General features: G+C 34.2%; 1 protein-coding gene across 5 annotated transcripts in view; it reads right to left on the bottom strand.

The window, feature by feature from the left end:
* ANKIB1 (ankyrin repeat and IBR domain containing 1) overlaps window positions 1-22,376 on the bottom strand; it is a 112,082-nt gene that overhangs the window by 20,613 nt on the left and 69,093 nt on the right. For all 5 annotated transcript variants that reach the window (XM_006911890.3, XM_015589439.2, XM_006911889.3 and 2 more), the window contains 5 exons: window positions 18,140-18,348; window positions 17,583-17,671; window positions 13,590-13,734; window positions 12,004-12,170; window positions 5,786-5,874 (listed from right to left, as the gene is read on the bottom strand). In XM_006911890.3, coding sequence (XP_006911952.1) covers window positions 5,786-5,874; window positions 12,004-12,170; window positions 13,590-13,734; window positions 17,583-17,671; window positions 18,140-18,348 — 699 coding nt within the window. The remainder of the gene's footprint in view (window positions 1-5,785; window positions 5,875-12,003; window positions 12,171-13,589; window positions 13,735-17,582; window positions 17,672-18,139; window positions 18,349-22,376) is intronic.

Genomic DNA, 22,376 nt, shown 5'->3' with positions numbered 1-22,376 from the left:
TCCCATTGATTCTACCTTTTTAATACCTGTTTCTTCTCCATTTCCAATTCTTATTGCTTTAGCTAGGGTCTTCCACACCTCTTGCCTAGACAATTAAAACATAGAAAAGCAACCTATTTCCCCAGCTTCTTCTCCCTGCTCCCAACTCCCACAATACAGCCTGAACAGTGACCCCTTTAAAATACAAATCTGTGTAAATCTTTTAGTTGCTCCTCACTGACTACTACTGACTACAAAATAAAGTCAAATTGCTTTAGCAAAGAATACAAAACCCTTCATGATGTTGCCACTTTGTACTTGGCAAGCTTCTCCACCTTCTGTTCCCACACTGACCTTACACTCTTCATCATCATAAACTCCATTTACTCTATTTGAGATTTGCAACCTTAAAGAATGCCACGATTTTTAAAGATTCTAAATTTTATACTTTATATTCTATAAGCTTTTCCTGCCCAGTGGAGAGAGTTAAAGACTGGAAAGAGTTCTAGATGTACAATTAAAAAACTATTTTCTCCTGCAAGAGTGTCAGTATTCAAGGTTGTTTTGTTTTCTAGCTCTATGTGCTCAGGGAAGCCCTATGTTTTCTTTATTGAAAGAGATGTCCAAAAATCACTTTGGAATCATTGAAAGTGGCCCATCCAATCAAGGCCCTGATTGTATACAGATATTCTTAGAAGGGTAGGTTAAGGGGTTACTTTTAATGTTGAATACAGGGGAGAAATCAGACTCTTTGAGTTTAAAGTTTAAAAGGAAAAGTTATCCACCCCCCCAGATATAAATCCCTTGAGAGGGATGGGAGACAAAGGTTTGGGTTGACTGATCCCTGGGAAGTGGCTGTGTGTGAACTGGAAGAGCTGAGACTAAGAGCAGCTCTTTGATGGAGCCTAGCAGTGGAGGAGTGGGGCTGTCTTGCCATAAGGAATCCCAAGTGCCTACCTACTTAAGTCTGTGTCAACAACAGTACAGCAACTACTGCTGGACTGTAAAGCAGTGGTTTTCAATTCCATATAGCAAAGGGAAACAAGGGCAGCAATGAACTGATCAGACTCTACTCTCGTTCTAAACCCACTTGGTAGAAGATGGTTTGATTAGGGTGTCAGTGCAGAAAATTCTGAGATAAGTGGTGGAGAACAGGCGTGGCCAACAAGGTCAAGCTGGGGAAGTAACACTGCTTACAAAGGGCATTTTTATAAACCCTAAGCACCACGTACAAATGTCTAATTTTTGTTTAAAAGTAGTGGCCTTTCTCCTGCCTTCAGCATCAACGTTATTTTTAGCTCAGAGACTCTCACATATTCTTATGACCTTTATTGTCCATTGTTATAATAAATAAAGCACAAAGCCAGTAAAACAGAGCAGCTGTGTGGCCTGCAACATAACAGTGTTTTTGTCCCACTGAATGCTAGTTCCTAACGGCATTCTAGTGGGTTGTATGAAGTAAATCATGTTCAGGAAATAACTATTTTCACAACAAAAACTTGTGCCGGAAAAAATGTCTTTACTTCCAGCTCTCTGAACATGCTCATTTCATACATCTGCCCTTTGTACCTACTGTTCTTTATACCTGCAATAACTTATCTTCCTTCAATCTACTGGTAAGTCGTCTTCACTCCAATTGACTTCTGTACTTTTCCATTCACTTCAGTTACATGTCTATTATATCTTGATCTTCTTTCCTTTATAAGCTAGTGTGCTTAGGTCCCTTTGTAAGAAATACTAACTTCATTTAATCAAGTATTAGAGTATAACAGAAGCTAAGATCTATTATTAGAGCCAATATGTATGCAAGTGAAAACAAAGTTGCTTTTAAAGACTGAATTATTAAAAAGACTATTTAAATTCTATTCAATAACCATTTATTATGTATTATGAAAAAATCAATTTGACAATTATATAAATAAACCATCATTTCACAGAAAATAAAATCATTCTGCTTCTTGCTTTGATTAGACACAAAGGCAGTTTCAGTGCTTAGAAAACCATATTTGAATCTTTATATAGAATTAATTCTTAGAACTGATTTCAGTATCTATTCAAATACCTTTTTTCATTAATTAGATTAGGTTGTTCCTTTTGAGTCTCATAATTCAAAGACTTTGGAAAACTGGGCACGAGGGAGAAATCTTTCTCATGAATCTACAAGTTTGGTTGAAAATATTTATGCCAAAGTTACGTGACCATGAGCCAAAGTAATATGTAAACTCAATGGGGGATGTAATCATATTCTTTTTTGGAATACCATTTTTTGTATATTTAATGATGTTCTACTTAATTATTATAGTTGGCCTATTATTATTTGCTTTAAGCCTCACCCTAAATTTCATAAACTTAAGTGGCCATTAATAGTAGTCTACTGCTTAACACCTTTCAGTGTGGAAGACAGAAACTCCTAGGTTTTTCTCAGTAACTGGAAACTTTCTCTGCAGTCTTGGCTTTGGTTTCTATTCTGGTAGACCACTTCTCAGGTGTCTTCAGTCTCTTGCCTCCTGTCCAATTTTGTAAAGTTCCTCCATGTTTCTGAATTAAAACCCTATTTGGAACATTTTGAGGATGATCTTCAGTTTTTAATTTGAGGTCTCCCTATCTCTGGCCGCCAGAAGTAACCATGTATACTCCACATATACCATTTGCTAGTTCTATTTCTTTTTGCTCCTCATTATCAGAATCACTATCATGTGTAAGGATATCGTGTCACAGTGCCAACAATAATCTGTACTTACTGGCTAGGTCATTCTCCCTCTTCCTCCCTAGTAAAAACTTATTAGTGGGTATGGAATGATTGATCCAATTTTACAATAGTGAGAATAGCTGAAAATAATCACTCATTTCAGAATCAGACACTTCTGGCCATTTTCTACTACAGAATTAAATAACATACTGTACTAATTACTTCTTGTGGTGCATTAGCTCTTTTAGGTAACTAGTAAGTACACTGGATTTTCAACTTATTAAGACCACTTAACACTCCAGTATACATCTCTCCTCTCCTATCTATCTGCACTGCTTCTGTCTTGTTCAAGCCCTCATATCCTCTCACGTGAACATTCTGAAGTTGTCTCAGAAACAGTATTTTTACCTAGTGTTTCAAGAGTCCCTAATTCATCATCCACACTTCCATCCAAGTGCTCTTACTTAGTAAGTATCTTCAGTTATCACTCCTACTCAAAACTTCTTTTTAGTGTCTCAGGATAATGTCAGACCTGTCAGCACTGCATATAACCCCTGTCCCTGCCTGTACAGTCTCATCTCTCAGTGCACTTTCCTTTGCACTAGATGTACTGAATTATTTGCAGTTCTTGAATATGCCATGCTGTTTCACAGCCCTATTTCACTCTATGCCTGGAATGCTCTTCCTATTCTGGTCTCTGTGAAGAACATCCATCAACTTTCAAGATGCAGCTTATGCATCAATTCTTTTATAAAGCTTTTTCTAACCCTCTTCTAGAGATAACTGATCTTCTCTCCCTCTGTGCCTCCCCTCCCTCACAATGTACACTGTTCTCTCACAGCATGTATAATACTTTTTTTCCTTAGTTTTGTATATAGCTGTCTCCACCTCTAAAACATTCATTTCAAGAGTGTAGAGCGCATCTTATTTCTGTATTCTAACATAAAATAGCTCTCAAAAATATTAAATAATCATAAAGATATCATTTAAAAGCAATATGTTACTCTTAAGGTTTTTCAGTATCTCTTCTGAGTTGCAGACAACTTCTTAAATCCTACTAAACATCTCCGCACATATGTCCTGCAAGTACCTCAAGTTCAAAATGTCCACAACAAAACTCACTATTTTTCCCTAAAAGTTACTCTTTTATCTGAATTTCCTAAGTTGACTAATGATATCAAGATCCACTCTCTGACCCAAACTAAAAATTCACCTTCCTACTTCTGGTCTACCTTTCCTTCAGTCTACCCTTCCCAGTTGCTCATCTTGATAAAAATATCTTTAAGAATGCCACTTCACTACTTTAAAAAATGCATTGTATGGCTTATTTGCTTCTTAGGATAAATTCAGACAATCTAGCAAGAACCCTCACAATGTGGCAACACCTAACTTTCCAGCCTCATTTCTTGCAGTTTCTTCCATGGACCTTAACTTTAAGCTCCCCAGAAATATAAAAAGAAATGTAAGTATGTGGGCAATAGCAAACCATCTCTAATAGAAACACAGATGTCTCTAGGTGTCAGAACAGGAAAAGAAAGCAAAATCCAATTGTTTTGTCATGTTTAAAGATGTTATAGGTAATGGTATTAATCTATTTATGGAACTCACACATATACAGACCCTATATATATCAGGAGAATAAGGAAAATGGGTGAGTGTCAGGAGAGCAATGGCAAGCTATATCTGGCTCTCTCTTGAGAGACATAATGAACTTAGAGACAAGAATAATCTATATAGGTGTTCTTGATTTAGGAAGTGCCTAGCACATAGCAGGCACTCAAAAAAAATTTTGTTGACTGAATGATGAATATGTAGGACAGAAATATTTAATCAGATTTCACTATAAATTTCCTAAGATTATCTACTTCCCTTTGTTCCTCGATAAGGGATGAGCTTTCTCATCATGTGAAGGGATCCCCCGCATCATCAGTTAATAAACTGGTATTGTGATTTACATAGTAGTCTCTTCTCCATGGATCTGAGTAATCCTAAGTCAGTGCACAAAATGAATCTCATGAATCTGAAATGCTGAGGACCAGCTCTTGGGCAATGGTATATTGCCCGACATAATACGAGCCTGTAAAGTCTCATGGCCATTAGTCAGTCTCTCTCAGTGTCACTTCAGATGCTGATAGGGATAACTACCACATCTCTACCTCTGCAGATATGCTAAAACTCAACTGATATCTCAATGCCTTAAGGAAGATTCTTTGACACACTCCCTCTCAATCTGATTTAGTTGTTCTTGTTTTTGTACTTTCATCTTTACCCAGCTATATTAGTTATCATATGATACTGTAATGATCTGACTGCTTCCCTTCTAGCCTCTGCACTCTTTGAGGGCTGGCATCATCTCTACTATGTACTTTGCTTGTAACTACAGACTTACTGCGTGAATTCTTAATCCTGATTTGCAATGCCTCAAACTACATTATCTAAAAAGTCAAATAAAGAAATAAATAGATGAGAAATTATTACAAAGCAGATATATTTACTTGTTAAATATAGAAATTGCTATTGGGAAGGCTAACTTAAACCCATCTGTTTACCAGGAATGTGCCCTGTGTCAATCCAATCTAAGTGTTAATTTCCTCATCTGTAAAATGGGATTACTAATATCAACCTGATAGCATTTCTGTGAGGATTAACAGAGATAATGCATTTATGCATTTATAGAAGTCTCGATAAAAATAGTTGACATGGCCTTTAATGTAAGTAAATCTACGGAACTACGTATTAGCAATAAATTAACTTGTCTTATCTTCCACTGAAGTTTCCAGGGAAATAAGAAGCTTCCTCTCACTATAGATCATACATTTCTTCCCATAAAGTAGAGGTTAGTTGGCCTACCTTGGGATAAAAGGGGAGGGCCCATTTATCCTATTTGTTCTAAGCTGGAAAACAAATCAGTTAGAAACATGGACTCTATCTGTAATTCCCTCTTGCAAAAAACCTGTGATCCAAAAGGATGTTGGTTAAAAAGGTAATGTTAAACAGAGAACTCTAGCATTAACAATCTTGAAAACTTCTTAAATGAAGACTCTAAGAAATATGCCCATATTATCTTTTGAATGCTGTTTGAAAAGATGTAGCACAGCTATCTAAAATTCCTCTTACGTTCTTCTGGTTTCATTTCAGTTATTTTTTGCAGCCAATTTTTCCATGTTTGGCAGTCACAAGGCTCATGTGCTTCACCGAGGCACTCCCTAAAGAGGAAAACACAGAAAAAAGCAATTTAAAAATATTCTTCATCAACATCAAGGTAAAAGAATAGGTGGGAGGTCCTCTTTCAATTTTAAAGTGGAGAAAAGTGAGGCACAGCGACTACTCAGAGATGAAACATTTCAGTAGAGAAATTGAAAATGTAATTCTAAAGCTTGATACCATCAAGGTGGCTTTTTAAAAATTATATTCATTTACACATTTTTAAAAGTTCTAAATAGATTACCTAATATTTATAATTTTGTTTTGTTGGCCTTAAAGAGCTATAAAATATTTTTACCATTTAGGTTCTGTCCCCACTAATTACTTTAAATTCTTGCAACTCAAACTGTGTTCCCCTGGCTAGTAGCATTGCCTTTACTCAGGAGCTTGTTAAACATGAAAAGGGCAAGTCCTACTAGACCTACTGATTAGAATCTGCATTTTTATCAAAATTGTCATATGAGCCTTCTGCATTTTAAAGTTTGAGAAATACTGTTTTATATTATATTTTGTCATCATTTTTATCTCTAAATCTCCAAGTAACAGCTAGGACAATCTGATTTACCTTCGAATCTGATGAATCTCAATTTTTTGTTTCATCAGAATTTGGCAAATTTTGATGTAAATAATTTAAAATATATCAATTTATCATTTGTAACTTAATTTTATAGTCTTCCTGTAGCTACATAAAAATCAAACATTAAAAAAGGCCTAAAGCCTTTACAAATTACTTATTATAATTTAATATGATACTTCATTCTGTAGTACAAAGGTAATTATTACAGTTAATAATATCATTTTGGAGGGAGAAAAACTCAATCTACAGGTGCAATCATTATCATCCTCACCCTCATCATTATTTTAAACAAAGATCTTATTTGCAAAGTTTAAGTCTGTTAAGAAGACAAACCTACTGACTCAGGTAGAGTCTTATAAACTAAGAAGTAACATTTCACTATATTAAGAATGTATCAATTTTACTTCACACCCATTAGGATGGCTACTATTAAAAAAATGAAAGATAACAAGTACTGGGGAGCATGTGGAAAAACAGGAACCCTTGTGCACTGCTGGCAGTAACATAAAATGGTACAGTTTTGGGAAACTGGTGGTTCCTCAAAACGTTAAACACAGAATTATCACATGATTTAGCAATTCCATTCCTAAGTATATACCTAAAAGAATTGAAAGGACTCAAAATTTTAACACCAATGCTTATAACAGTATTTTTCACAATAGCCAAAAGATGAGAATAACTCAAGTGTCCACTGACGGATGAATAAACAGAATGTGGTATGTGCGCATATGATGGAATATTAGCCATAAAAAGGAATGAAATTCCGATACATGCTACAACATGGATGAGTCTTGAGACATTATGCTAAGTAAAATAACCCATATACAAAAGGACAAATATTGTATGATTCCACTTACATTAAATATCTAGAATAGGAGAATTTATAGAGACAGAAAGTGGAATGGTGGTTTCCAGTGGCTGAGGGGAGGGAAGATGGGGAGTTATTGTTTAACAGTTACAGAGTTTCTGTTTGGGATGATGAAAAGTTCTGAAAATAGGGCTGATGGTTACACAACATTCTGAACGTACTTTATACCACTGAATTATATACTTAAAAATGGTTTAAAGAAAAAACAAAAGCACTAATTGTTTTAAAAGAGTAATTTGGTCTCTTTAAATTCCTGACATCATCAAATTTGGCATTTGGGAAATCTTTTCCATAAATGCAGTTTTATAGCGTTCCTTAGTAACTTAGTGGTAAGTTTACAGTCATTTAAAAAAAATATTGGGTTGATAAAAATGGAAGTAGATATATTAGATTCACTTTAGTACATATTATAATCAACTCTGCTTTCTAGAAATGTAAGGAATATCTGCGATAACTGTTAATTTAATTTGGCAGATATACTACCATACACTAGAGTTAGAAACAGGCCGCAGCTCTAGGAACAGTGTTTCCATATGGTGCTTGAGACTACATGCAGGAATAAGGATCTACATTTCTCATGACTCATTTTAAAAAATGGTGTAAAAGGTGTAAAAGCTTTATAGAACTGCAGTACCTAAAACAAAACAAATGAAGTCAATAAAATAGATTATTTCCATTAATTTTAAGATTTCCCCCTCCCCCAGAAATTAAACAGTATATTCAATATATTTTTTTTCCTCTAGTAGAATCAATACCAGTATGACAGGCTCTATTGTTAGAACATTTTCTGTAAGAAAAATAATCATGGGGGAAAAATGTTTTCAAATAGAGTCTGAAAAAATAAATGCCATATCTTCAAAAGGCTGCAAGTGCGAGTAAGTGTGCTTGATTCCCTGAGGCTGTGTTGCATTAGACAGCGACAGAAGGTTTCCTTTCCAGAACCTCACAGGAAGACCAGACCTGCTGCTTCCTCAGATGCTAGCCCAATCAGTAGGATTATTTGTGGGTGTTATGACTGGTTGGCACAGTTTCTATTAGCTTCCAATGCAATGCTAAGGGTGGGTGTAAAAAGGAGAAGCTGATAAGTAAAGGAGAAACTAGAGCAAAGACTGTAAATGACAAAGAAAGCTAGCTAAAGGTTGCTATTTAAAACTATTTAGTATCACTGAAAACTAAGGCATTTGAGAAAATAAGCCTGAACTTCTTCAAAGTATGGTAAGAACAATGCTATCAGATACAACAGGTGATTGACAATCTGGATTATGCCATGTGCAGGGAAAGAAGTTATTCTGAAAGAGGTAATGAAGATACTGAAATGTTCTACAGATAATTGAAAAGCTAAATTCCTGAATAAAGTTTTAACCAAGACATCAATGACTGGTGACAGACCTGGCACTTGTTGTTGAGACTGTACCTCAAAATGTCACTTAAAATAAGTGAATGGAAATGGGAATTTTGGCATAGTCAACTGAAATTTAGAGACACTAATAGAGTTTTCATTCAGAGAAAAAGGTGCCTGGTAAAAAATTATGAAGGAAAAAAATGGTTGTCTAAGTTAAAATCCTTAACCCTGTCCAAATGTGATGGTTAACTAATAACAAGAGATCAAGGGACAGCTCTCCCCTTGAAAATTTGTCAATATGCACGACCATTGGCAGAAAAACAAAAAAATGTGAAAAGTCAAATAGCATTCAGCGTTTGTTTTGCAGTGAGCCATTTGTTGAGGCAGCATGCTCCTGGAGCAGCAAGAGTGGCACTACTAAGAGCAGGCATATGTTGGTGTTTTTTTAAGTTTTATGTGTTATTTGGTATGATATGGTAGGTTATTTTTAAAAATTAAAAATAAAATTTCCATGTAACTTAATGGTAATTGCTTCTTCACTTTACATAATTTGCTTATAAAAGGTTTCATAGGCATGCTCCACTTTAGGATAGTGAGGGAAATCTATATTTATTTAGATTATTATTATGATACTTTGTATAGAGTAGACTTGATATTTAAACAAGGTCTTATGATTGACTCCACCAGATAAATAGCATCACATTTTCATTCCTAGCCTAGAAAGAGTTGGGGAAGGTTCTATAAGTTGGCAGGGCTCTGATACTTAAATAGCTGAATACTGCCAGTCTGGGAAAATCCACGCACCCCTGCCCCTCTCTGCCCCTCAAATCAGAACTATTAAGCTAAGGGTTTGAAACTCTGATTTTGCAAGAGAAGATGAGACTTGACTATTAAGATCCACAAACAAGGACAACTTCACTTATTTTGCCCAGAAGACTCTTAAAGAGTCCCTTTTCCTGTGAAATCTATGGAGGAGATGAAGCATGAAACTATTGCTTTAATTCAATCAAGATTCATGATCCTAATAAGGAAGTACGTGTACTTTCAAAATTCTTACCCTGGGTATTGGAGGAAAGCAGAATGAGTTGATGACAATTTTAATGCAAAGACATTCACTTTCAAAGTTTCCCCAAATACTTGACAAGTCTGCTCGTCGTACTTTAATTCACTGGAAACTTAAGTGGATTAGAAATCTGTACTGTGATTTCTCATCAGGTGCATCACTATGATTCAAACATTCCTATCAGGGGTTCACATTTGTTTCATGGTTGTGGCGACACTTTTAAAGGCTTCTTTGCATAATTTCAGTAAATAAATGCTCCACAGCTGGATGAAATATTAAAAATCCCACATTATTATTTAGAATATTCTTGCCAATTTTAGTGAATAATTCTAACATATGTTTGATTGTGGATTTAGAAGAGATAAATTCCAAGTAAGCTTCTGTTTCCAATGGAGATATTGGTGATAAAGGGACCAGGGGACATTCTGAGGTGATACAGGAAAGAAATGACTACTCTACCAGGTTAATTCTGAATTCTTCTCACAGATTAAGATTTTAGTGGCCACGTAGTATTTTTGACAACAAATCTTTAAAAAGTTGCTTCAGGGAAGAAAGCATTTTTTGTTTAATAAAAAGAAAAACAGACAGGAGGTCATTGGCTCAAGTGAGAGTCCATCTAGGTTTTGAACACTGTCTAGGGATCATATTGTCAAGATCAAACGAATTACAATTATACAGGCTAGGGAGAAAAAGCATTGTAGGCTGAGTTATTAACAGCACAGAACTGGTTGGTGAACAAGTTAAAATAAAAAGGGCTACCCTGTGGTGGGAAGGGAAATGCCTACTCCTACTTTCCTCCAAACAATGAATTCAGTTATATCAAAGCAGACATCTCTTGGGGGTGACTCTCAACTGATTCTGTCACATGCAGTTCTTAGAAGAAATTACTATTGCCATTTGTGGTTTTTGCAATCATCTTTAGAGACTGTTTCTGAGCTTTTTGGGGGAAAGAAAGAAGCCAACACAGAATCATATGCCTTTATTTTATAAAGATCTCTCGTGTATAGCTTCCTTTTGCATGAAGCAGATTTTGCTCTCTTTAAAACACTAGGATAAGGGCAGCAGAATTCTACTTAGAATTCCTTTTTCTTTTTTTTTTTATTTTTAGAATTTCTCATTATAGGCAAAGCTCTTATACTACAGGAATAAGAGTAGGAAGCTAAGAACGTAAAATTAAGAATGTGGCTGTGTTCCAATAAAACTTTCAAAAATTGGTATGGACAGTAGTTTGACAACACCTGATCTAGAGTTCCGTGCTATATATAGACTGGTAGTTGAAGAAATACTTTTAGCTAATGATAATGATGATGAGGGTAAGAAATAGACCTTTCAGGGTAGGGATGTTTCCATAAATGTGTCTTTTTACTTCTAGCAGTACTACAATTTGATTCTGGTTTCTGATAAGCAGATAAGTAAAGTGTAGAGTTTTATATTCATCTAAAGTATATCTTTGAATTTGTGATAAATCTGTAAATGAGCAAAAAGCGGAACAAAAACTATTTTTTTCTAATCATTTAATTAACTAAAACAGTTAATTATCATTTAATCTACTATGAATAAAGTAGAATGCTGATGTCAGACAAACATTTATAGTTGCATAGCCTATCCATTACTGATTTATCATCAGCTTATACTTACTGAATACTTATCAGTCACTGGAAATTAAACAAACACAAGATATACAAGGTGGTTCCTAACTAAGACTGTGCATTAGAATTGTCTAAGCTTTTTTTTGGAGCCTCACTCTAAAACCTACTAAATCAAAACCTCACTTGCTGGGGCCTAGGATGAAAATTTGGAAAAGCTATCTGAGTAAATCTGGACATCTCTGGTTAAGAATTACTGCTAGAGACTTCTATTTTAAGAAAAAAGGTAAAACTAAACATTTTCTAATCTATGGTCAGCAATTTGGTATTAGAGTTCAAGTGCATGGGCTCTGAAATCAAGCAGAGCTGAGCTCTAATTCCATTTCTGCCATTTCCTAGTTGCATAACCCTGGGCAACCTCTCTGTGCTCGAGTTTCTTTATCTGTAAAATGAGTATTATAATAGTACTCAAAACTCAGCATTGTTGGAAGAATTCAATACATGAAAATATTTGGCACAGTGCTTGGTACACATCTAGCACACACTAAATGTAAACTATTACTACTCATTACACATTTTTAAATTAATAAGAATGATATCAAACACACTATTTAAAGGCCCAATTCAAGGTACAAATTCTCTTTAAAAACTATCAGAAAGGTGATCAGGCTGATTCCAACCTGTCTTGTACTGACCAGCAGAAGAGGTGTCCTTTCCCACAGTCCACAGCAGGAGCTTGGAGCAAGGGGAAGCTGAGTGCATCTGACCCGGATGTGTCTGACCCTTGTTTTGTTAGTCTGACTGCTCTTTCACAGCCTGGAGTAGGACACCATTTAATGGCAGGATTATTTTCAACAAAGGCCTGTTTAAACAGTAATAACAAGACACAACGAAAAATATTTTTAACTCTAAATTATAATTTAGAGTGTGCTATGTCAATTTACTTTAAAGCCAAAAAAAATAGTGAAATAATAAATAAGGGGTAATCCGGTCTCAAGAAATACTTAAAATAGTACCAGAAAGTACAAAACAACTTTTTCTTAAAACATAGTTGCTATACACTGTTATATTAGTTGCAGATGTACAACACAGTGATTCGACATCTATATACCTTAGAAGTGATCATCACAATTCTAGTAAACTTCTGTCACTGTACAATATTGTTGACTATATTCCTTATGCTGTATACTACATCCTGCGACTTAATTATTTTGTAATTGGAAATTTGTACCCTTTGTGTCCTTCACTTTTTGCCCATCCCCCACCTCCCTCCCCTCTGGCATTCATCAGTTTGTTCTCTGTATCTATGAGTCTGTTTCTACTTTGTTTTGCTTGTTCATATGCTTTGACCTTCAGATTTCATATATAAGCGAAGTCATGAAACAACTTACTAAGAAGGAAAAGAGTGGTTGTAACCCAGAAATGACATCATTTTTAAAATTTGTTTTCTTTAAAAACCAGGTAGATATGATAAAGCAAAAATGCAATTATTCACATTGAAAACGTATAATTTAAAAATTTCTTCTCATACAATGTGCCACTTTTCTAATGGAACATAATTATAAATAGAGTCTTATAAGTGATTATTAGTTGCACTAGAATAGTAAATTTCTAAGTGGCATCCAAATAATACATAAAAATCAATATTATGATGCTCTCTATATTGAAGTAACAGGACATTTTTTCAAAAAGCCCATTAGGGTTTAGACTACAAAAAATCTGCATAAGGCAGTTAAAATATAACTTTTAAATCACACAAAAGAAAGTAACTTGCATACACTTCTGACTAGCTCCTGAATGAAAATAGATAGAAAAAAAGATAAAATAAACAGTATAATTCATTATGTGAAACAATTACTTGAAACTTAAAAAAAGATGATCAATTTCTAAGATGATAATCTTCATTTCTAAATATTATATTTAGGAGTATTAAATATAATATCTTTTGGAAACTTAAAATAGGTACTATGTATTTTGAACATTATCTTGATCAATCAAGTTATAAAAATACAACAGGCAAATCAATCAATAGTTCCGAGCAATGGTTCTATTTTTGGGGGTAAACTATTACTTTAGCTTTTTACTTTTACTTTTTTCATGATTGTAAAATAATGCTTTAGCTTAACTTTAATTAATGCCACCATCCTTTATGAAATTTTTGAGAGAAAAGTCAGAGTCCATTATTTTATGTTTTCAAAAATAAAACAAAAATAATAAAATCTGTTGTATAGTTTTCATAAAATGAAAATTATGGAAATCAGACAGATAATCGACAGCATACCTTAATATCAAACTGTAGGTATCGTTTGTCCATCTCCTTAGAAACGACACTTTCTATGATGTCCACAGGCACAAGTTGGAAGCAATCATATGCAGGACAGAAAATGTTGTGAGCTTCACCTTCTTGAATTTTCAGATTCAAAAACCTATTAAAATCACCAATTGATAGGAAAAAGGCAAAGATATAATTTATTTACATATTCTAAGAATTTTTTCTTTATGTTGAATTTTCTGTTAAAATATAATTAAAATAACACCAACGGATAAAGTGTGGAATATCAACTGTGATACATTAATTCATATAATTCACAAACATTATTAAACACTATCTGCATAACCATTCATTATATATACATGAATATATATACGCATACATTTGTTTCATATATCTTTACATATTCCTGCTTTGTTTCATCCTTTCTAAAAAAAATACTTATTGGTTACAGTAAATGTTATTTATGTTAACATGTAATGAATTTATTATTTTTAATGAATAAACAAATATTAAATTTTTAGTGTTAATTTCTAATATAGTATAGATAGATAAATATCACCTATATAAACAGAAGCTCTTTGGAGTCCTCAAAAATTCTTAAGAGTATAAAAGGATCATGAGACTAAAAGTTAAAGAAGTGCTAATTGTAGAGTTCCTTTTTTCATATAACAGGAATCTCTTCATTTTAGTTATGAATAGGTTCCCTAGAAAGTTGGATATAATTTACCTTAATATTTATACAGTCATGTGTTGCTTAACAAGGGGCATATATTCTGAAAAATGAGTCATGGGATTTCTGTCGTTGTGTGAACACCATAGAGTACACTTACATAAAGCTAAATGATATGGCCTACTACACACCCAGGCTATATAGTACAGCCTATTGCTCCTAGGCTACAAACCTGTACATCATGTTACTGTACTGAATACTATAGGCAACTGTAAAACAATGGTAAGTATTTGTGAATCTAAACACAGAAAACGAACAGTAAAAATACAGTATAAAAATGTGACACACACATTGGGTGGGGTAAGGGGAAGACTGTGGAGGGAGGCACCTCAGAAAGAGGGAGGGAGGAAAGAAGAGAGGGTGAGAAAAAAGGAGATGGGAGATCAAACGAGACCCAGAGAGATAAAGCTTCAGACAAGAAATAATAAAAGGGAGAGGAGGAGAGACAGGAGAAGGAAGAACAGGACAAGGAGGAAAGAGGGACAAAGAAAAATGGAGAGAAGGGAAGTGAATTTGTGTGTGTACATGTGCATGTACGTGTGTGTGCGGGCATGCACGCACGTGTGCACACACAGCTGATGGACAGCATGCTGAACCTCCTTGTCTACTTAAATAACCCAGAGCCAGCAGTAAATTCGACATCATAGTTAGGTCTAGCCTTTCCTTTCAGTATTGCAATAATCCTTTATAATTTTATGGGACCACTATCACATACACAGTTCTTCATTGACAGAAACTTCACTACGCAGTGCAAGGCTGTAGTTTCCTGCTAAAGTGCACAGCCTGCTTAGATATAGTTACTATATGGTGATGTTTTAAACTTCACGTATTCTAAATATATCAGAGCAGGATTAATTATCTCAGGGGAATTAAATGACAGTACTCAAAAGGCCTCCTTGAAGACAGGATCATTTCTCTGTGAACTATGCTATTAATCCTCATCAAGATACAATTTCCTACTAAATTTATAAGCAGAACATGGAGTTGACAAATGTTAGTAAAAGAGAGAAATCTGAGGCAAACTTTACCTATACTTTTATCTTGTAGGTCAGCTTCACAGAGTATATCATAGATAGGTTCCCTCTGCTTATTATCATCCGTAGGAAGATGATAATAACTAATCTTTATTGAGTGGTTACTATGTACCAGGTCCTGTTCTAAGCATTTTTCACATATTAAGCCATTTAATAATAAACTGATGAAAATCTTATGATGTACTTACTATTATCAGCATTTTATAGATTAGAAAATTGAGGTATAGGAAGGTTACCACTGTTTATTAGTTATTGATCTAATAACTAATTAGTTATTGATCTAATAAACCACTGTTTATTAGTTATTAGATCAATAACTAATAAACAGCAAGAAAGTTATTCCAGGCTGGGTAGAAAATAATAATTTCCCTTTCATTTAATTTCCCTCTTGGTACAAATGCTTCAAAGCTTCTGGCTGGAGTGATGAGATAATTGGGTAGGGAAACGTAAGATAAGCTGAGAGGTTTTCAAACTATCTAAGGACCTTTAAAATTCTTTCTTGCTTCTTGGACAGATGAGTTTCTTTTCTATATGCCTATAAAATATGAAAAGACTGTAATTAGTTTTAAAATGGCTTTATTGACTTATGAATCGCCCAACCTGGAACTTGTTTTACTGGTCATTGACTGGGCAAGATCTAGCCTTCGGGAATGGGGAGGAGAGTCTTAGGCAGGTTGATAAGGTACCATGGAAAACAATAATTAGATCTTTCAAATTTAAATCTTACCATAAATTTCTCAAGGCTAGTCTGTGATGACTATGGGAGATGGTTCCTGTAAGAGGAGTTAAGTGAGGAAGGTCATGGAAGTTCAAAAAAATTCAAGTAAATCTCTGGGTGGGGGAGTTCCTTAGTTTTCACATAGAAATTAAGGTCAACAGTAGCAAACTTGGTAGAATCCTCATAATACTTCCTAATAAAACAGAGTTAACAATTTTAAGCTAGATAAAGTAATGTACCTGTGGAAGCTTTTATGCATCCAGAACTAGGTCAAAGTTTGCTTTGGATTATTGAGCTCTGACCCTTGCCAATTTGTTTACCTGCATCAGCTGTACTAATCTGATCCTAATTAGACTCTGAGTGGAATCTAGTCTACGTTTTAAAAAGAACAGTCAGATATTATTTATTCTGACTTTTTTTTTAAGCAATATTTTTCACCCTGGGAGTGGGAGGATAAAAGTGAGGCAGGATGAGAAGGGCGGAGGAATTCAAGGAGAAATGAGGAAACTTTGGGGGGTAACGGATATAGTCATTACCTTGATTGTGGTAATGGTTTCATGGGTATATACATATGTCAAAGTGTATCGAAATATTTTAAATATGTGGTTTATTGTATGTCAATCAAAATCCAACAAAATTGTTTTAAAAAACAATAGAAAATTTGCTCATGTTCTTGCTCTCACCCAGTGAGGTGTTCCCCAGCTCTTTACACTTGGTACCTAGCACTCCATGAAAAAGAATAGTTGGAAAACTTCCGATTTTTAAGATTTTCTTAAATACTAGTAATAGGCTTTGTTTAGGTCATCAATCGGCAGATTTATGTGTTTCCAGAGAAAACATGATATGATATTGCTCATGTATTGATCATCTTCATTTTGTTTATAAAATTCTCTTGAAAGGTGTAACATTAGAGCAAAGTTAATGGATAGTGGGAAAGAATAAATCTTGGTAAGATGGAAGGAAAGAGAGAAGAGATAAACATGAGAAGCAAAATAAATTTTCCACTTGTAATATATAGCTAACCATGCCTAGCAGAGACATCTAACTTTGAATTGATTAAAAAGTTATTTTAAACATCCATATTCTTCTTATAGATTTTCAAGGCCATTTGCTTGTCACAAAAATTTCAGAGAAAGCATAAAAACTGATGTTTAAAAATTCTTTGGATATAAGAAACCAATTGCTGATATTTAGGTGTAGGCTTAAAATGTCTATGAGATGTAATAGAAATTAAAATACTAAGAAAACATATTTACATATACCTCTTTGTTCCCTAAAGTACCTCACATTCCATTAAAGAACACTAATTGCTAAATTAAATAATTTTACTAAATTAATAGATAGGAAAAGATTAAAATAAAAAAATAAAATCCTTAGTAGTAAAGTGTAATACATTTCAGTATAACTCTGAAACTAAATAAGTAATACATATCATTAAAAACTGAAAACAAATGATTTCATTACCAAATCAGAGTGCTAACATGCAGTAAGAAATACTAAGCTGCATATATACTCACGATTCCCAACATCCTCTACAAAAGTCATGTCCACAGGGCATATCCACTGGGTCTTCAAATACAGAAATACTGCACATACAAATGTCACACTGAAGATGAAGAAGAGCAATGATTTAAACAAAGTCATAGTTTAGAGATAGAACAATACATTCATTTGTTCATTTTAGTTTAAGGCAAAAATACTGGTACAGTAATTATAGAAAGTTAAGTGTTACAGAGTTATAAGGGAAGTTCAAGTTAGTGTGTGTACCTTTGAATAACAAATATCATGCCTATCCCATTATAAATGATTATGGGCTTTAAATGTGTTAATGAAAAGGTCAAACTCTTAAATTACAAATTTATATATTAAATTAATCAGCAAGAATGCCTTTGGAAAAGGATGTATAAGAAACAAGTCATTATAATCTATTCAGGTATAGATCAAATTGCCCATTTCAAAACAATATGCTTATAATTGAATCCAAGAATATGACTAGAGGGTCCATGAAACAATATTAAATAATTAAAAAGTTAAACACAAAACTATGGGAAGTACACTGAATACCAAACCATACCAAACTGGTGTCCAAATCCCCAGGAGATAAACTTATTTCATCTGGAGAGGTGACAGAGGAGCGTGTAGTCCTTGGAGTTCTTGGAGAAGGGAGCGTGTCCCAGGCATTATACCCACTTGGTGGTGGAGTTGGCATTTGAACACCTGATCGTTGGCAACAGTTCTCTGGGTTGGACATCCAAGCTTCAAGTAATTTCTCCCTGTCCCAGTCTTTAAGAAAAATGGAATGGATATCTCTCAAAACATAGAAAATATAGTGTTTTAAGAGCTTCATAATAACAAAAGTGAGGATACATTAAAGAGATATAGGTCATCCAAGAAAGAAAAATTGTTTATATCAAAGTAATAATTATAAATGAATATCTAGTTATGTTATATCCATTAATATTTTAAAAAAGAATTTAAAGTTTTATAATCTACTATGGCTTAAAACCATGTCTAGATCTAAAAATATCATAAAAATTTATAGTCATTTCTACTAAAAATCAAAAGAGATAGTGGCTCATACATCACTTTCAGAATTCACTAAATTTTTGTTAGCATAGGTTTGGTTTAGCTGTTTTACTCTTTCAAGAAAAATATAGTTTGCAAATGGCCTCACTGGTGTCAAGTCGTAAAATGATTAGACAGCTTACTATAAACAAGTCAAAATGCCAGCAAATCTTAAAATTCATTTGATAAACAGCTTGAAAGCAGAAGAAATTTCTGAAGGGATTATGGTTATAAATAAAGTTTTAGTGAATTAGGTATAAATTCTGTATAAGTGGTCTCCAATTGGGCTTAACTAAAAAAGATTATCTTCTTCCTATGAACACTTTTAAAATAGCCAACTGAAGCATGTTATTTTAAAGTCCAGAGCCATAAAAATTAACTCTTTAAAATAATAAATATATCCAATTATTTTGCTAGGTGTTTTACACACATTATTTCATTTATTCTTCCCCCAAAACTTTTCAATCATTATTTAGGTGAAGAAACCAAGACTCAGGAAAGTTATATAACCTGTCCAGGCTCACACAGATAGTGAGGGATTTGAAACCAATTCCTACAACTTCAAAGCCTGTGTTCTTTCCACTGTAGCAGAATAAACTATAGGGGCAAGAGCAGTATTAGAGTCGATTATTCACTGTAGGTTCATTTTATACAATTTCACATTTTCTATACAAGACTTTTTTCAACCATATTAAGTCAGTGTATTTGATGGCTTAACAGGATAATTATTACTCAGACATGCAACAGAGTTACTTCCAGCTGTGTAAACTATGTGTGCAAAGGCACAGAAATATAATAGAGAGCCATGGAACAGTTCTGTAAAGTTACAGTGAACCATGTGGTTTGGGGAGATGGAAAATAAGACTGGAACTAGGGATTGGGTTACAAAAAGTAAGAAATAATCCAACGACTGAAAAAAACTGCATATGAGTGCATTCCAGGAAATGCTGCTAAATGGACCTTGGTGTTTTGATAGGTCACTATTTACTTAAAAAGACAATTGGATAAAGAAATTATGGTTCATATATACAATGGAATATTACTCAGCCATTAAAAAAAATGAAATCCTAGCATTTGCAACGACATGGATGGACCTAGAGATTCTTATGCTGAGTGAAATAAGTCAGACAGAGAAAGATAAATATATGGTTTCACTTACATGTGGAATCTAAGGAACAAAAAAACAAACTAATCAAAAACAGACACAAATATAATGGATAATTTGGTGACAGACAGAGGGGAGGGGAGTTGGGGGGCTGGGAGAATGGGGTGAAAGGTTAAAGAAGTACAAATTAGTAGTTGATAGCTGGTCATGGGGATGGGGAGCACAGCAGAGGGAATGCAGCTAGCATGGGGATGATGGCTAAGTGGAGGGCCAGGGGAGGGAGGGAGCAATTGCAGGGGTCGTTTTATGAACTATATAGATGTCTAACCAATGTACTGTATATTTGAAATTAATTTAAATAAATAAATTTTTTAAAAAGTTAAAGTTACTTTTCTTGGAAAAGTATTATTTTTCAAAAGTCTCCATGTCATTTTTTAATAAAAAACTACTATAATTCATATACATAGATATGCTAAATTTTAGTCTCATCTACTACAAATATTTTCAACGCAATTTCTGCTTGTATTCTATCACATTGCTCATTTAGCAAATACTTATTGAATGCCTTTTATGTGCCATGAACTATGATAGGCAGTAGGGATACAAAGGAAAAACGAGGCAACAATTCCTGCCTTCAGGGAACTTATAGTCTAATAAGGAGAAAGGCATTAAGTAAAATCAACATATTTAAAAAAAATCATCAATGTCCAAAGCAATATGAAGAAGAGGTAGAGAATCTCCATCAAGGAGGTCAGAGAAGGCAACTCTAGGGAAATGGCCTGATGCGGACATCTTAGGATGAGTGAGACTTAACTAGGTAAAATGAAGAGAGGAAGACATTCTAGACAGATGGTACACAGCGTGTAAAAAGGTCTTGTGACAGGCAGGAAGTGGCATCCTCATGAAGTTAAAAAGGTCATTGTAGCTGGAGCATGAAGACCACAGGGGAAGCACTGTGAGAGATGAGCCTGAAGAAACAGGGGCTAGGCCATGCAGGGCTTTATTTAATAACACGTCTATCATCAGCTTAGGAGAGAAACTCAGTGATAAGCTGGGCGTAGAGTTAAAAGAACCAGTTTTTACGATTAGATTTGAAAAGATCTAACTATAGTATGGAAAAACAAACGAAGAAATTAGATAGGGCAAGAGTGGAGGGATGGCTATTAGATGGTATAAATGACAGATGATGGCAGCTAGGGCTAGGTGGTTGGTTGTAGTGGAGATGAAGAGAAAGAGAGAAGTTTACGATTTAGGAGGTGAAATTGACAATTTGGTGACAATAGGGTATAGGTTCTGAGGAGAAGAAATGCCAAAGTTGGTGTCCCAGCTTCATCCACTTGGTTGGTTGGGTGGTTGGTTGGCTGGTGCTGTCATTATATAAACAGGGAATACCAGAGAATCAGGTATCGGTTGAAGAGCATGATTTTAATTTTAGATATGATGAGTTTAAGGTGCTTTTGAGATATCCTATAGATACTTTCAAATAAGCAGTTATATATAAGGGTATGGGGCGCAGAAAAGAGCTCTAGTTCAGAGGAAGGAATCTATACCTATAAAAAGCCTTGGGAGAATATATAATTTCATAGGAAGAGAGCAGAGTGAGAAGAGATGTGGACCACAGATGTTTAACTACCTGTGGAGGACGATGAGCCTCTAAAGGAGCTTAAAAAAATACTTCAATATAAATTTACTCTAAGCACAAGCAAATTAGCCTTGGTCTCATATTTTGGCAATTTTATTTTTCTCATTAGGTAGTATTCAACTATATAAGTTACTTTTATTATTGAGGAAATATTCAGAAATGATCTTTATGTTCTTAACAGTCTTCTCTTAAAATTCAATTACTACTTAGTAAATGCTGCCAAAATTTTTTCTGTCTTCTGCTTAATCAAGATCAACTTCATTACTTTGGGACTAAATTTGACAACAGATAATGTAATACTCAAATCTATCTCCTTGTGTAAAGCTGAATGAATGTTACCAAGGATACAATCTATAAACCTTCCAAATAGATCAGTTTAATAGCTCTGAAACAGAGCCTGTCCTGATTTTGAGGGCAATTAGTGTAAACTGTAGCTCTGTGTACTGTCTATTTTATTCACTAGCATCATTTATCTCTATACATATAATTTAATTATCAAATGTCACTGATATTACCTAAACAATATAGAAGAGAAAACCTGCATTAGCCTCTACTTTAGGCCTTAATAGGGGAATGAAATAAAGTAATTTTAAGTTATCAATAAAGTTATCACAGAATAGATGAATGTCAAGTAGGAAGATTCAATTAAATATCACCTTATTAGAACTGATCCCTATTATGTGAAAGAAGTAACAGAAATATCAATGGGGTAAAAATAGAGTCAATCATTTAATACTTGATATAATGTATAAACAAATGGAGATGAAAATGTTCATTTTAATCACAATAAAATTACTGATAAAAACCTTAGGTTCTATATATTGTAACTTAGAGTTACAATACATTATATTATGTAGCTTAATATAGACACCTGTGTCAGAAATGACTACAGTACACAAAAATGCTGCAGTATAGAACTGTTGCTTACAGTTAAGTGTGGCTATGTGACTGAATTCTGGCCAATGGAATATTTGCAGGAGTGATGTATGTCACTTTCGG

This window comes from Pteropus alecto, unplaced genomic scaffold (genome assembly GCF_000325575.1).
Source record: "Pteropus alecto unplaced genomic scaffold, ASM32557v1 scaffold21, whole genome shotgun sequence".
Taxonomy (NCBI): Eukaryota; Metazoa; Chordata; class Mammalia; order Chiroptera; family Pteropodidae; genus Pteropus; species Pteropus alecto.
The sequence above is the reverse complement of the archived record's forward strand: the minus strand, read 5'-3'. Positions and strand labels throughout refer to the sequence as shown.